This window comes from Centropristis striata, chromosome 14, assembly GCF_030273125.1.
Source record: "Centropristis striata isolate RG_2023a ecotype Rhode Island chromosome 14, C.striata_1.0, whole genome shotgun sequence".
Classification (NCBI taxonomy): Eukaryota; Metazoa; Chordata; class Actinopteri; order Perciformes; family Serranidae; genus Centropristis; species Centropristis striata.
In genome coordinates this window covers 17745946-17763396 of record NC_081530.1, presented here as the reverse complement: position 1 = coordinate 17763396, position 17451 = coordinate 17745946, and the positions used below count along the sequence as shown (strand labels likewise).

Below are 17451 nucleotides of genomic sequence, written 5' to 3'. Positions count from 1 at the left end.
CAAGGCAAAAAACAAATGACACATAATGAATAATGAAAAGATAGGAGGAAAGAAAAATTAATTTAAAAAATAAATACAGAGGAAAATAAATAAATACATATGGACATAAAAAAAAATGCTGAAATAAAGAGATATACACTTTTATTTATTCATTTACACATTGATTTATAAGTATATTAAGATATTTAGGTCCAAATTCTAAATTTTTGAACAAATAGATGTATTCATTTCTGTATTTCTGTATATTTCTGTATCTTAAGGAGGTAGTAGGTCCTAACCTCTGTCAAAAACAAAGCATTTATTAATGTATGTCCTGTTGAACTTTATTTATTGATGCATGTATTCATTTCAGTATTTATTTAAGCGTTTATTTATCATTTTTATTTATTTAATTCTGTATGTATTTAGATATTTCCACCTTCCCATATTTACTCATAGATGTATTTATCTATTTATTATCTACATCACTTGCAAATCACACCAAAACAATGTAGATTGATAAATGGCAAGAACAGGTAGGAGAAAAAGCTATTCTTTCATTTTGGATTGAACTGTACCTTAAGCTCCTGAAATGTATCTAACTCTAAAAGTGTTTAAATATTTAAATAATGCATTAAGTCAAGTAAGCTTTCTAGAAAACCATTTTTTGGCACAAGACTTGGACACTTAATGAAGAATTTGGGCATGCACTTTGTATATACAATGTTCCAATTTTAAAGCTATATGTTTTTTCCCATTTTAAATGAACATCACTATGATGTTTCTGTACCTCTTTGAACTCGTCCAGACAATCTTGTTTGCAGATGGCTTTGGTCCCATCCTCCAGCTTCAGCCTCAGCATCAGGCGTTTGAGGAGGGACAAGCTGCAGTTCTCACAGACGTCCACGTTTTCCCTGTGGAAATCTTGCAGGCAGGGATCGCTGCAGAACGGGTGGACCGTCTCATTCAGGATCAACTCACATGTGCTCTGCAGAAGATAATGATGCAGGAGCAGTGAGTACAAGAGGGAGTTTATAGTTTTGCTGATAAAAAGTAAATTGGTGCTTTTTTTGCTTACAGTGCAGGCTTTGTTGCACATGCTGCAGGTAGTCGGAACGGAGTCGGACTTGAACGAGATCAGGCATGTTACGCTGCAGAAATCCTTCATAGTTCCCTTATTGTCCACTGCAGCCATGATGAGGTCCGCAGGCTGTGAGATCGACCTGACAAGACGAGGAGATAAACAGAACACGGTAAAAACCTCAAACTGCTACATTACTTTGAGTGGTTTTGTTTCTCATAGGCTCACTTGATGCAGTAGTGGCACGTTTTTGTGACTGTTTTCACAATGGGAAACATTTGGAAAAGGCAGTTTTTGGAGCAGAAGACGTCTGTGAATCCTTTCTTCTGATAGGCTGTTTGTCCCTTCATCATGATGCTCCTGCAGAAGGAACAGTTCATCTCCGTCGCCTGAAGTTAGAGCGAGAAAATAAAGAGCACAGATTATTTCATTTATCTTAGTTGTAAATAAAGTTAAGTAATACCAAGACACATGACATTCAAATAGAACTGCATTTAGCAAAATAGAAATATACCTGTTTTTTGTTTTCTTTTAAATTGTTGACAGTTTTTTCTATTTTTTGTTGATTTAGTGTTAAGTGTATGAAAAAAAGGACATAAAGTGGCTGAAGTATCAAAGAAAAAAGATATGTAAAATGTATGCAAGTAATGTATGTAATAAATACAGGAAAAAAACAGAAGCAAACTATTTAAATACAGGAATTTATTTAAAAAATGGAAATAAACAAATTAAAAACAAATAAAGTAATGGATAATAAATACTGCAGTTAAGTTAAATATAATTTTATCTTTTTCTGCGCAAAAGATGCAACATTTTCATGCTCTGAATAAGTTTCCTTTCAAACTGCAGATGACGTGTACTCAGTTCAGATGATTTTATCTTATAAATAACTTCATCTAAGTTGTCTCATACGTTTAATCCTTTATAAATGCAGCGTGAATCTGATGAACATCGTATCAGAAGCGTGCTGCTCTACCTTCGCGTAGCTTTGCTTGTCGTTTGTGTGTTTGGAGGATCTTCGATTCTGCAGGTTGTTGTCGTCTTGGACGGGCGACTTGACTGAAGCCTGATATTTTACCTAGAACAAAAACAACAAAACAGTCATTTGCTTTTCGGATAATGGAACTGTTTTGAAAATATTCTTGTCTTTTATATTCACTAACTGTGATTAAAATCCAAACAGTCTGCACTCTACTGTCTGCACTTTTCTTCTTAATGTTTCTTTTTTTTAATTACAGTTTAATTCTGATATAATAAATGTACATGACATAAAAAAATTAAAGCTTTTATCTACCAAAAGCTAGACAGAATGTGATCTGTTGCTAAAAGTCTGATTATACATTTATTCCATAGCATTTATAATATTTTAATTCAAACTTTGAACCTGCTTTTAATTTTTTTTTAAAATACTTTTAAAATGCAGATACAATATTCAAACATAGCTTTTGTGTATATCAAACATAAAAACACATTCAGACACAAAAAAAGAAGAGGAAAAAATATACTGTGGATTGATATGTTGTAAATTGATATGTAATTTACATGCAATCAAGGTATGAAGTGGTGATAAGAAGTATAATAAATATTTAATTAATTATGAGACAAAATAGAAAGGAATTAGATACTCACAATGTCCAGTTTTTCAAGTAATATCTTTGCTTGTTTCATTCCGGCCACTGCAGCTAATAATTTTTTCTTCTTTTCTGTAAATAATAAAGAAACAAAAATGAGTGTAACACCATGTTTCTGTTATACAGTTCAAACACAACACTGTAATGATGATTCCCATGCAGTTCTATAGATATTCACTTTGAAATTTGAAAAAAATGCACGTCTGCTGAAAAAAAAAGCTGAAAGAATTGAGATAAAATACATACATTACTGAATAAATAAAAGTCAATAATTAAGTGGATATAAATAAATACATTTAATTCAAAAACGTTTTTACATCTATATTTATTATTTCTGCATTTGCAGGGGTTCGAAAATAAAGTACAATAATAATAGTTATAATAATAATAAAATTAATTGTTTTTTTCAGTATTTATCTAACCACTTATTCATTATTTTAATAGTTTAACAACTAATTGTACTGTACAGAAATTCCTGGTTGTCTGATGATGTGTCATACACTTATTTAATTGTATTTATATTTTATTGACATTTTATATATTTCACGTTTATTTCTTAGTAAACCTGCTTGTTATTATGTTTATTCTTTCACTTTACTACTGAATCATTCTGCCAGTCATGTTTGTTATACTATCAATTTTGTGGTTTTAGTCAATTGTTTTTCTGCTTGTGCCTGAATAAACAATTGATATATATATACAGTCTTGGAAAAAATTATTAGACCACCCTTGTTGGCTTCAATGTATTGTTCATTTTAATGTCTGGTACAACTAAAGGTACATTTGTTTGGACAAATATAATGATAACAACAAAAATAGCTCATAAGAGTTTATTTTAAGAGCTGATACCTAGACATTTTTTAATGGTTTTCTAGATAATGATTTTGGTTATTATCAAGAAAACCGTGGAAAATGTCTAGATATCAGCTCTTAAATTAAACTCTTATGAGCTATTTTTGTTGTTATCATTATATTTGTCCAAACAAATGTACCTTTAGTTGTACCAGGCATTAAAATGAACCAGAAATTGAAAAAAAGGGCGGTCTAATAATTTTTTCCATCACTGTATAATGACTTAGTTGATCTCCTGATTCTTCCTTTAGAGCCAAAGTATTTATTTTACCTTCCATTAACTTGTCAGAGGAACTCCTGCTGTTCACATCCATCCAGTTATTTTGCTCGGCTCCTTTCTTTTGATCTTGTGTCTCTGAATTGTTCACAGCATTAAAGTCCATTACGTCTTCAGGGTCTGCAGCCCTGCTGTCATCGTTCTCCTTTGTCGTGTCTCCATTACGTTCCTCATTCCTGATGTCCTCATCGGTGTCCATGTCCACGTCAAAGTCCACGTTCATGTCGTCATCTCCGTCGCTGAAGGACATCCTCGTGGCGTCCTCGTTGCCACGGGACGCCGTGTCCTCAGGTGCGTTGCCAGCCAGCTGCTCCTCCGACCAGTCGTCTCTCTCCGTGTTCACCTCGTCATCCAGGTAGAAGTCGTCGTCTTCGCTCTCCGGCTTCTTTTTCCGGCTCTTCTTCTTCTTTTTTGGTTTTGAAGCAGTGCCCTTTGTGAAGGGGAGACCTGCAGAGGAGACAGGAGTTCAGCTCTGTGAGGAGATTATCAACACTACACTACATTCAGCCCGACAAGTCAAATGTTTCCTCTTCATTTGCTTCTGTTGGATTTCTTTTGCAAAATATGTCACACATGATTCAAAGAACAGATGTTGGCTATCTTTAATTGGTTTTGAGGTGATTCCTTCCATAAATCCCACACATTAACTCTTGACAAAGTGCACCTGTTAATGAAAACCAGGTGACTAAATCATGAATATATATATACATATACACATATATACACATATACACATATATATATATATATACATATATATATATATATATATATATATATATACACACATATATATATATATATATATATATACACATATATATATATATATATATATATATATATATATATATATATTTTAGGGTTGTCAAAAGTATCAATACTCAAAAAAGTATCGATACTAAAACGTTGTATCCGGATACGATGCTCATTTTCAGAAGTATCAATATCAAGTACTTCAAACTTGGCGAAACATCTTAAGGAGCGACACCCTGGCATTTACAGTGTCTTTCGTTTCAAACTTGCCTATTACTGATGTTATCGTGGCCGGTGGCCCACATTAATGTTGGCCGTGTTATTATTAGCCATTAGCCGCAGCTAGCAATTAAAGGCTGATGTCATGTTAATGATTATAAACAACGTAAATAAATAAATCAGCCTAATACGTTTACATAAATGTTGGTGACTGAAAAGTGTTATTTTCTCTCTTGAAGTCCCAGAATGAAGCAGAGAAAAGTCGACTTATCAAGCTTGCCTAATATTGTGCACAGCATACGACCTCAAAATATTGTTCTAATTGTTATTGTTTATTGTATTTATTTATTTTTTGCACTACCTCAGACCTGAAGCTTGTTGCAGTTTCTTTTTGCATAACTGTTTTTTGTTATAAATATTTAACCTTTTTAAATTTTGGGGTCTTTGTTTTTATCCTTGTGGTATCGAAAATGGTATTGAGTATCAAGCGGAAAATGTATTTATATGTAAAGCTGTCATCAAAGCAAGAGGTAGACACTGTGAAGAATCTAAATTATAAAACATATTTTGGTTTGTTTCACACGTTTTCTTTTTTTACTACATAATTCCGTATGTGCTCTTTTATAGTATGTCTTCAGTATTAATCTACAATGTTGAAAATAATAATAATAAAAATAAAAAAAGCATTGAATGAGAAGGTGTGGCTAAAACTTTTGACTGGTATTGTATATTAAGAGGTTTGTGTCTACTGCGTACCGCTCAGCAGAAGAGATTCTTCATTTGGCTGCTCGACATCCAGTTCCAGCTCATCTTCACAGGAAAACAAGAGATGTTTACAGTTGTAGTACCGAAGGACGAGGTGATATGTTTGCAATCAATGCACATGTAAAAGACATTATGACAAACATTTTAATAAACATCTCTAGCAGACACTAGCTGTCTGTCTGTCTGTCTGCAGCTAATCTATCACACCACTGGACCAATCAGTTTAATGCTTTTTGTGCTCATTAATGACTTCATGCTCAAGGACTTCTTGTGGCTGCTCTGTTTAACACATTTTTAAAAACATATCGAGGGCTTAAGACCAGATTTGAGAAGAATGGGGACACGTCAGACAGAAGCACCATTTTTTTCCACATGCTCTCCATCACCATAGCTTTCAATTTTTGATGGGAGCCACTTCATCAAGATGGCGGATCGGAGATGGCAGCCATATAAAGTCTATGAGAACCAATATATCTTCCAAGCCAAGTATTTACATAATTGCACAGATATTTGTAGTTTTATATGTAATAAATAATAAAAGTGAAGCTAAGTTTAATTAAATGTATGCATGTTATCAATTTTTCAGAAAACATGCACTGTATATGACCTATATTAATATATGTCCAACCACTTAGGAATTGAGTTGTAAATTATACATGTCCAAAATGAACATATCTATTTGATCAAATAATCATCTAGTGTTATTCTCAATAGCTTTAATGGATTCCTTGACCCAGAAAAGGTATATTTTGATCCCAAGATTGACCTTCTAAGTGGCTTGGAAGATAAATTGGTTCTCATAGACTTTATATGGCTGCCATCTTCAATCTGCAATCTTGATGAAATCGCTCCCATCAAAGATTTAAACTTATGGTGATCGAATTTGGTGCTTATTGTCTGGCGTGTCCCCTTTATTTAGCTCGGCTGCCAGACTATACATTTTGTTACATAAAAAAACCCTTTTAAAGTACTGAACTGGACACACACCTGGAATCTCAATTTCTTCAAGCGATTTCCCTTCAAACTTTTCCAGAGATCCGTTCTCGGCTGCTGACAGAAGCTCTGAGATCTTTGCGATGTCGGCAGCTGCCTCTGGCGTCTGATAAAACTCTCTGTCTGTCTGAATGTCGCGTCCCAACAGTTTGGCCAGCTGATCGAGCTCGTCGTTCGTCAGGCTGAGAATCTGGAAAACTCTTAAAATGTGCTTGTGAAGCGGAGGTCGGAGGTTCGACGTGTTCTTTGCACCACAACGTGACGCAAAAACGCTGACACACTGGTGTCCGTGATAGAAGCTGGAGCTTGAGGCTTCAGGTCGTCCAAACAAGAAGGGGTTCTCCGCATGGATGCCACATGCTTCTCTTTTATCCACAAGCAGCGTGATTGCAGTGAGGAGGTCAGAGGTCAACGTGACGGGAATCTTTTGGTCGCTTTGGTTCATGAGGTTGATTTTCACAATGTGTTTGTTGAGTATTTGCTCCAGCGGTGACTGACTGACAGCTGCGTCTTCGGCCTCATCTCGTTCCTTGAATGACTTGAGCGTCGATTTTGAAACTTCGGGCATATTTTTGTTCAGCACCGACACTCGTGCGACCGTAACTCTGAGGAGCGCCGTGTAGACCGGAGCGCACACGTACATCCTCAGACTCTCGACTCCAGACACTGCCGTCTTCTCCAAGCACTGGAAGAAAAGCTGCACGTCCTGCACGAATGGGATGGTGTTGACTTTAGACGAAGGGGCCGAGTTCCACTCTTTGGCACACAGCATCATGTACTCCTGAGCTTTGTTCATCGTCTCCTTGTCGGCGTTCTCCTTCAGAGCTCTGGCGAAGTTAATGTCACCGATTTTCTTCAGACAGAATCCCACAAACCTCATGACGGAGATTTTGGCGCAGGACTTTGACTGGTCATTGAAGCCGGTGAGCTCCTTCACAGCTTCAACAACTTTGCTGAAGTTTTCCGGTTTGATGGCCTCTTCCATGCTACATATCGACTTCTTCTTCAGTATAAACAGGAGTCGTCCCATTTGCCTCACCTTGTCTTTGATTTTTTCACATCTTGTATTTTTTTTTTCAGTTGCTTTGTACAAACACTGAGCCAGCTGCAGTATGAGCGAGTCGTTCCAGACTTCAGATGAAATCTCGTCATCCTTCAGCGTCTCTAACATCTTCCTCAGGTCGGCCGGCATGTTTTGTGGGTCTGTCGACTCGGCAGAATCCACCAAGTCTAAAATTTGAGTCTTGCCACGTGTTTGAAATCTTGAGAACTGCCTTGCAGGACACTTATTCAGATGTTGCCCCATGTCTGCACGAGTATACATGCCCTGACAGTACCGACAGGGCCTGAATACTGCAGCAGTGGCATGCTTGTTTGATTTTCTTCTCTTCACTTTCAGTTCTCCGCTGCGATTCTTCAGAACCTCCTGATTGTGTTTGTTATTCCCTCGATCTCGCAGCTTGCTGTACAGCCGCTTTCGTTCTTTGGAGTTTTTGCGTAGTTTCAACAGTTGAGCTATTTCAGGCACTTCCTTCCTGTGAGTCAGGAGGTGGCGAGATATTTTAGACTGAGCCGCGCCGCAGACGAAACAATAGTTCTTGCTGGTGAAGGAAGGGTTCTTGACCTCTTCGTCTGGGTTGAAGTCGTCAGAGGAGTCGCACTCTGAGGAGCTCTGACGCTGCTGGTTGCTGGTAGAAGGAGCGAAGTCGTCATCACAGCACGAGTCCTCAGCCTGAGAACATTTACACACTTTACTAATAAACACAAAACAATGCAAATCCAGGACCTCCAAAGTCTGCTATTTACTCTCTAACTGTAGATATTTTCCTATTCTTTGACTCCATATACAAAATATGCAACAAAGACGAATCCCAGGATGTAACGAAAGTAATCAAGTACTCTTACTTACATTTTCATCCTCTGGTGGAGATGCTGCAGCGTTTTCTTCTGTTGGTGATGGATTTAGTTCCGAGGTGCATTCCTGTTAATATTAAAAATAGGGAGAAGTCATTAGGAAATAGGAAAACATGAAAACAGAAGAAAGCCCTGGAAGATTGGTTGAAAATTGTACATGAAATTTACATCATGGAGAAACTGACACTCTATAAAAATGCAATCAGGGAAAGTTGAAGGTTTCTGCACAAAATGGGTCCAGTACATTAAACCAAGGAGACCAGATTTGCTTTAGTTAGCATGTCAACTAATTAAACTGCTGAAGAGACTTTTGTTTGTTTGTTTTTAAGAAGATCTACTCATATCACAGAGTCAGTGTGACATCTTTTGTTCGGCTGTTCGTAGTTTGATTAACATTAAAGTAAAATAAAAATAAAATGGTAAAGCAACTGATGAAAGAAAAGCTTAGTATGGATTAGTACATCTGTTGGATTGGTGTTTGTATCAAAATGTATTTAATGTATATTGCCTGATGAAAATACTATATAACAAATTGTATTTTCACCTTCTGGACTTTTTACGACTTTCCTAATAAAAAGAAAAAATATATATTTTAAAAAGAAAAAATGAAAACAGCATGACATATCAAACTGCATAACTACACCCTGTACATAAATGTGTCCATATATAATAATTAATTAATTTTAAAATATATATAATTCTTTAATAATTAACATTATCAGCAATTGTGACGGTTCTGATTATATTTTAGCTATTTTTTAAATTTTTTATTAATCTTTCTTTTCTCAGTTTTCATTTGTAGAATTGGGTGACTGTGTAATACATTAAATGCATGATGCATAATAATGTTAAATATTCTTTAATAACATTATTTATGCATAGAGCAGCTTTCTAAGTCCCTAAACTAACTAAAATGTTTTCATTCAAGCTTACAAATGAATTACATCAGCCATCGTGTTGGTGAAATTCACTCTCTAAAATCAGTTTCACTATCAGTCAGGTTTTACAACAAATGTCTGTAATAGATGTCAAAATATGATATAATGAAGAAAAAAAACTCCTTTTTTTGTGTTAAAAACTGAAAATGACCGACCTTTGAGCGCCACGGGTAAGAGGAGTCGCCGTAGTTGAACGTTATCTCGTCGCCTGGAGAGATCTCCGTCACTGCGAACAGACAGAGGTGTGGTTTCTCCTCACAGACAACTGTCTTCACGACACAGTTTGGACTGATGTGATCGTCGTTCACGAGCCTCCCGAGGGTCCCGTCCTCGCTGGAAGCATCAATCCTGTAAACAGAAACAAAAATACTTTGAAACTACTAATCTAGTGTCGAGTCGAAACTAGTGATCCTCTTGCTGTGAGGCAAGAGCGCCAATCACGACATCACCGTGCAGCCCCATGTTTTTAATTGTATTATTTTGCATGGATGTCTGCTTATGACAAAACAAAATGTTTATATTTATGTTTGGATATGATACAGTTTGTTTAAATTACCCCCAATTTCCAGTTAATTCCCATACATTTTCACAAGTTTCCGATATGGAACATTTCCAAAATTCCCAGCTTAATTTCCCATGGAAAGTTTAGGGGAAATTTTCCACCCCTTTGCAACCCTAATCTGTAATACTGTTAAATGGTCCCTTTAACAAAAGTCAATAAAGAACTAAACCAAGAAGAGAAGCAGTAAACTCACTGCCAGAACGTTTTATTCCACGAGAAGTCAAACACATAATCGTTCAGAGCATCTTGCTGCTTCTGTTTCATGGTTTCTTTGTGCCGCGAGATGTTCCCCCGAAACTCAACAACGAAGCTGGATGGTTCGATGGCTTCACAGGTGAACACACCTCTCCCTGTAGAAGAAGAAATGAAAAAATCATCCAATTATCACAGGACTCAAAGAGAGATTAGGGCTGCAACAAATGATTATATTTATTATCAATTAATCTGCTGATTATTGTCACGATTAACTGATTCATAGAGATTAAATGTCTTTTTTTGCCAGTCAAAATACTTAAATATGATATAAAAAGGAAAAAAAGCATTTCCTGACATTTCTGCAAGAAAAAAGACTTGAACTATTAATCGCTCATCAAAATAGTTATTATTTCTTTGTTGATCAACTTATAAATTAGGTGACAAATCATTGCAGCTCTACTTGAGATAAAGGGTTAAATATCAAAGAAAAGAAATAAACAAACCTTTAATGGGGTCGATAAATCTCTCCTCCAGGAAGGGTTTGTCCCTGCAGGCCTTGACGTGCTCCAAGGCGTCCTGCTCAGGTGTCGGGTGATTGCCTTGTTGTTCTGCAGCATCTGGAGAAGTTATTTAAAAAAAGAATGAGTTTTAGTTTTAGTTTTAGTCTTTAGTTTAATCTGTTTCTCTTCAGCTAGAAGTATGTTGCAGTTTTGAACTTACAGTGCAATCAATTATATTTTTGTTGCCTCATCATGATGATTATTTAATCTGATATTTCAGTAATTAATATTGACCTTGAATATTTAAAAAAAAAATTAAAAATAAATTTACCAAAATGGAATTAGGTCTGAGACGATTACTATGTTTACAGGCACAAAATATTCCAATATTTATGTATTAATTTATCTGATAAAAATAGTTTGCCTTTATTTAAAAACACAAAACAAAACAAAACATCCTGCAAGCTGCCCCGTCTTAGTTAATTAGTCAAGATAATGGTCGCTTTGGTCTTAGTCAACTAAGATTTCTTTTCTAAGATTAGTCATTTTTAATGGGTTTTTTTTAGCTGAATGACTTATTTACTAGAAACTGAAGGGCACGTACAATATTTAAGGTGGTAAGGTGGTGAGAAGTGTTATAGAAGCATTTTTTTTAATTTGCATGTCTCACGAAGCAGTTACGATTTCATTTTTTAATCCTTGGAGATGTCTGCACCGGCTCCATGCTGGCTCTCATCTCAGCTACGTCTCACAGATATAAATGTCATAAAACTAGAATAACATTGGCACATCCCACGTCTTTATCAGAAAATGCTAAACTCAGAACAAAAGGCCTTTTTCAGAATACTCAAATGCTGTTTACAAGACTCGCATCAAATTCAGAATATCGTCATGTTTGGAATAAGAGGGGAATATTAGATTGCATGTAAACGTCATAAATGTAGCAATGTGTACCATCAACTTCAGGCTAATCTCTGCAAAGAAACTTTAATTTAAATTTAAATAAATGGTTAAAAGGAGTTTTTCTTGACGTACCGCTCTGCTGAACCAAGTCTTCTGATTCCTCGTTGTCCTCTGTGTAACAGTTTTCAGGGATGACTTGCTCCACATCTGGCTCCAATTCATCTTCAATAAAAAGTAAAATTACAGTATGTGTTTATTAGATTAAGTAGTGATTTGTTTCAGCCTGAAAGCACTGACAGGTGAGACACGTTTATTACACTGAAAGCGTACCTTCAATCTCGATGTCGTCCAGAGAGTTTCCTTTGAACTTTTCAAGAGAACCCTTTTCCATCGCCAGGAGGAGCTTTGATATTTTTGCCAGCTCCACCGCGGCCTCCGGCAGCCGATAGTAGTCCCTGTCGGCCCGGATGTCTTGGCCCAACAGCTTAGCGAGGCGGTCAAGCTCGTCATTCTCCAGGTTGAGAATCTGGAAGATTCTTGCAATGTGCTTGTGATGATGTACCGACCGGAGATGCTCTGGACTCTTCGCACGACACAGACTTGAGAAAGCTCTGATGCAGTTGCCTCCGTGGAAGAGGCTCACAGGAGAAGAGTTCGGCTTTGCAAACAAGAAAGGATTCGCGTCGTGAACACCACATGTGCTTCTCTTGCTCACAAGCAGCGTGAGTGCACTGACAAGCTGAGAGGTCAACAAGACGGCAACGTTTTTGCCACTCTTGAACACAATATTCATCCTGAGGAAATGCTTGGACAACACTTGAGTAGAGTCGTCTCTCTCCTGGAACGTCTTCAGTGTCATTTTTGAGACCTCAGGTGCACATTTGCTCAGGACTGTGGCTTGTGCAAGTGTCACTCTGCAGAGCGCCGTGTAGACCTGCTGGCTTTCAGAAGTCTTCATGCTTTCAACTGCAGATGCTGATGTTTTTTCCAGGTACCTGAAAAACGCCTGCACATCACGTGTGAACTGTATGGTCGACGGCTTGTTTACTCTCCGTCCGTTTAATGAAGCGAGGGCTGTGTGGGAGATTTGTTCAGACCATTCTTTTGTGCACAGTTTCATGAATGTCTTTGTGTCTTTCATCTTCCTCTCGTTGCAATTGTCTCCATTGAGGACAATGTTGCCTAATTTTTTCAGCGAATGTCCTATTTTCAAGGCAAGACTCGGTTTGTTGTAGCCCTGCATCTTTTGATCGAAACCAGCGAGAACTTTCACAGCATCAACAACTTTGTTGAAGTTTTTGGGTTTTATCGCCTCTTCGAAGCTATATATCGACTTCTCATGCAGTGCGAGCAAAAGTCTTCCCATTTCTCGCAGCTTCTGTCTCACATATTCATGTTTACTTGGATCATTTCCGTACTTCTCAGACAGATACTGTGCCAGCTGAATTAGAAGGAAGTCATTTTGAACTGCGGATGCAATCAAATCTTGATTCATATTTAAGAGTATCTCCCTCACATTAGGCTGAAGGTTTTTGGTGTATGGTGACTCTGCAAGAGCGATCTCACCTAGGACTTTTTTATGGCCACCTGTTGCTGAGTTTGATGTTTCAGAGTTTCCGGATGTCCTCGAAGGACATCTGGATACATGCCGCCAGATCTCCTTACGGCGAAACATGCCTTTACAATGCAGACAGTGCACAAATGTTTTCGTAGTGACTTCCCCGGTTTTCGGTCGTCTTTTCAGTTTCAACTCTCCACTTTTGCTCTTCAACACCTCCTTGTTATGCAGGTAATTCCCCCAGTTGCGTAATTCGTCAAGTATCTTTTTTCGCTCCCTGGAGGTTTTAGGCAATGCCAAAGCTTCAGCGATTTCCAGCTCTTGATCAGCATGCTTTACAAAATGCCGAGCAAGTTTACTATACCCTTTCCCGCAAACGTAACAATAATTTTTACTGGTCCAAGAGCGAGCATCTGGGTTTGCTGTCGCCTCGCTGGTTCCCTCGTCTCCATCTGAACTGACGTCATCCTCCTGCTGGGTGAACGATGCTTCATCTGGTGGCAGCACAAAGCTCCCCATCATCTCTTTAGAAGAGTCTGCAAAAGGTGAAGTGTCCCTGAAATCTAACTGAGTGTTGATGTCGGCGAAACTGGCACCGTCACGACTCGGTTCGCTGTCTGGTTGTACGTAGTCATCTTCATCAGAGAAGGAATTTCCAAAGCTTGAAGCTGGCGAGTCTTGAAGCTTTTAAGACAAAAAAGACATATCATATACATACAGTACAAAACTTCATACAAACACATAGAACAACATCTGCCTGTAAAAACAGTAGGGTTGTCACAATACTAAGATTTTCAACTCGATACCGATACTCAGGAAAATATTCGATACTCAATACCATTTTCGATACCACATGAATAAAAACAAAGACCCCAAAATTTTACAGAAATATTTTTAATAACAAGAAAAACGCAACATGTAAAAATTTACAGAACCACAGGTTAAATATTTATAATAAAAAACAGTTGTGCAAAAGGAAACTGCAACTATGACAACAAGCTTCAGGTCTGAGGTAGTGGTATCGATACTTTTGAAAATGAGTATCGTATCCGGATACAACGTTTTAGTATCAATACTTTATTGAGTATCGAAACTTTTGACAACCCTAAAAAAATAGTACATAACACTCTAACACTAGTACTATAATCACTTACTCTTTCATTTCTTGGTGTTGATGAAGCAGTATAAAAGTCTGGGTATGAAGTACTCGATCCTTCGCAGGACGCCTGTAAAAAAGAAAAGTCAGATCAAAAATTGACACTTTTATCCACAGCAAACAGCAAGTCAGACTCACTTTGTGTAATGCCTTAATTTAAATGTTCTGTGTTGGTGAGATATATAGACGTCTTTAACATAAAATGAATAATTAAATAAAGAATCACATGAATAAATACACACCCAATATATGTTTAAAAAACATGAAACTGTAGATAATCCAATACATTTTAAAATTTGATCATAATTAAATGTTTTTCGTCCAGCTTCTATCCAGACTAACCATTTTTAGCAGGTAATTTTGTTATCATTATAGCAATTCTTATTTTGGACTGTACAATATTTATATGCTTTTTAATATTGATCTAATACCTTTAAGCACAAAATATGCCCCTTTTTTGTCAATCAAAACAAACTGGACCTAGTTATGGGATTGTCAGAATGAACAGGAAGCACAATTTAATGGATATATGATAAGATGTTCCAGAAAGAGCTATTCAGTATAAAACACCATCAAATTATGATTTAATTATCAGAAATCCCCGGCAGGACTTAACATAAACACTGTACAGGGCCAGAATCACAATCAACCTTGAAATTATCCATCTCTTTACCAGTATATGTCCTTGCTGTTTCTGCCATTTGACCACACAAATCACAAGTTCTGCTCTGATTTACAACTGTCATAGATTTCACACGAAATTGAGTTTAAAGCTCATATCAACCTACATCTATTACCATTTTATTTTATATCTTCAATTTATGTATTCCCTTTGTCTTATGTTTTGTCCACCCCATGAAGGGGAAATTTATTGCAGGACTGTTAGCTTTTGCTGAGTTTACCGAATAAACTGTAACTCTAACAAAAAAAACAAAAGCAAGGCTCCTTCTATAACACAAACGTACCATTGATCTCCACGGATAAGAGGAGTCCCCATAGTTGTAAGTTATCTCCTCGCCTTGAGATATTTCCATCACTGCAAACAGGCACAAGTGTGGTTTCCCTTCACAGACAACTGTCCTTATTTCACAGTTGGGACTTATGTGATTGTCATTCACAAGTCGACCAAGGCTCCTGTCCTCTTTGGAGGCATCAACACTGAAAGAAAATAATCCTCAACCACTCTTAAAATGACTTCACTTGACTGAATGACTACACACGGAAGATAATCTAATGAGAAAAAAAACTTACCACCACTGTGCCCCGTCCCATGTAAACTCAAACAAATAATTGTTCAGAGGTTCATCATATTTCCTCTGAGGCGCGTCTGTTTGGCGAAAGACGTTCCCCCGATATTCAACAACAAATGAAGATGGTTTGATGGCTTTGTGGGTGAACACTCCTCTACCTAAGAAAAGCAAAAAATAACATCAAAGCATTCTTCTAGTGAAATTACAAATTAGCACAAACTTTGTTTTAGTTTCACCAATCAAATAAATTTACTCTTGGAAGAAAAGTTTTTGAAAAATCCTTTTTTTTTTTTACCATGCAGAAATTCAAACTTCCCGTCAGTCTGCATTGCAGTAAATTTGACCAAAAAGTCTTTCTTTAACCCTATAAACCACTGCAACCCACTGGCAGATTTGAAAGGGACATTTCATTTGAAAGAAATAGTCAAAATAAGTCAATTCACCATCGCCAGAAACAGTAAAAACAGAAATTAACGTTAAATATTGAAATTTCTGATAGGTATGGAAACTATTGTGATACATTGCCAACAATATGCATGGTATCATGATTCTGCGATACTTGACATCCCTTCATTATCAAAGTACAGACTGCTATCAGAAATGTCCCTCCTACCTTTAAAGGAGTCGATAAAGCGTTCCTCAAGGAAGGGTTTGTCCCTGCACGGAACGATGTGCTCCAGGGCATCTTCCTCTGGAGTCAGCTGTCTTCTCTGCATCTCCATGACAGCTGAAACATTTTCCAGAGATACTAAGTTATCCTAAGGTTTGGGTGGTATAAGATCTGCTGAGCACACTGCTATTTGTAAATATAGAGCATAGCCTACAATTTAGAGCCTTAGCTGAATGTTATTGAAGTATTTTAAATAATTTACCAATCTACAAATACAGCATCACTTTGCAGTAACAGGTAAGTCAGCTAACACAGACAACTTTGGGCTACAAAATTTGAAATACTGTGATTAGCATGTGTAAAAGGTCCAAAAATATAGAATATACATGAATATTCTGTATGTAAAACATGAAAGGCAGAAACCAATCCAGCCTGGTTAATTCAGTGCCACTGTTTTATGGTTTACAAATGTAATTTTACTATCTTTTTTACTATTTTTTCTTTTTGAAATATAGATGCTGTTTGTTTTACATACATTAGGGTTGGGCCAATGCTTGATACTACCGTCCATCGCACAGTGAGACAAACCATTGTGATTTAAAAACCCCACTCCAGTCAGATTATTTTCCATTGGGTGCTTACAAAGTAGCAATTCTGATATATCAATGGTGCCCAGATTTATTTTGCAAGTACAGCAAAAAGGGCTGTCACTTTCCCCCAAAATCAAGTGTATAAAGTAGGCCTAAGTGACAAATAGTTCACACTTCAAATTAATTAGAATTTAAATGCACTATTTTTTACAGTCTGTTGAATGCATTAATTTGCTGTCAAAGAACATCAGGATATATCAGATGGTGGACATAATTTTATTCATATTGGTTGATATAATTCCTGTTGTGGATTTTGAGCCCATATGATTTGATCAGCTGGGATGACACTGACAATGTTATTGTCCATTGTGTTATTTGATGTCTCAACCCTAATATACATATTTATGTCTTTACTGAATTATGAAATATTTATGTTTACCTTGTTCAGCTCTGCACTTGATTTAGCAGCATGTCTGTTACTTAAATGTAACATTCACCACAGTTTAGTGAAATTAATTAAAACACATAGTTCCTGTCTCTATTTGCTGTCAATTCTATAAACAAATGCAGTCTGTAAACATGTCTGAACTCCATGTGCTTCTGTAAATGTGGAAAAACAAAGTTTTATTTTAACTATGACGAAAGAAAAAAGATGACAGTAAAGCTAACTAAGTTGGCTGTTATCTGTTAAATAAGGCATTTGTCCAAATGTTTGTATCAAA

At 36.7% G+C, this 17451-nt stretch overlaps 1 protein-coding gene across 1 annotated transcript in view; it reads right to left on the bottom strand.

The window, feature by feature from the left end:
- LOC131984472 (uncharacterized) overlaps positions 1–17451 on the bottom strand; it is a 49400-nt gene that overhangs the window by 31646 nt on the left and 303 nt on the right. Inside the window, exons 2-19 of the mRNA XM_059349294.1 lie at positions 16143–16256; positions 15531–15687; positions 15245–15437; positions 14278–14349; positions 11896–13807; positions 11698–11787; positions 10666–10779; positions 10161–10317; positions 9561–9753; positions 8463–8534; positions 6548–8285; positions 5552–5605; positions 3815–4267; positions 2690–2763; positions 2037–2138; positions 1289–1449; positions 1058–1202; positions 770–967 (exon numbers count right to left, since the gene is read on the bottom strand). Of these exons, the coding sequence (XP_059205277.1) occupies positions 770–967; positions 1058–1202; positions 1289–1449; positions 2037–2138; positions 2690–2763; positions 3815–4267; positions 5552–5605; positions 6548–8285; positions 8463–8534; positions 9561–9753; positions 10161–10317; positions 10666–10779; positions 11698–11787; positions 11896–13807; positions 14278–14349; positions 15245–15437; positions 15531–15687; positions 16143–16251 (5994 nt within the window). The 5' untranslated portion in view covers positions 16252–16256. The remainder of the gene's footprint in view (positions 1–769; positions 968–1057; positions 1203–1288; positions 1450–2036; positions 2139–2689; positions 2764–3814; positions 4268–5551; positions 5606–6547; positions 8286–8462; positions 8535–9560; positions 9754–10160; positions 10318–10665; positions 10780–11697; positions 11788–11895; positions 13808–14277; positions 14350–15244; positions 15438–15530; positions 15688–16142; positions 16257–17451) is intronic.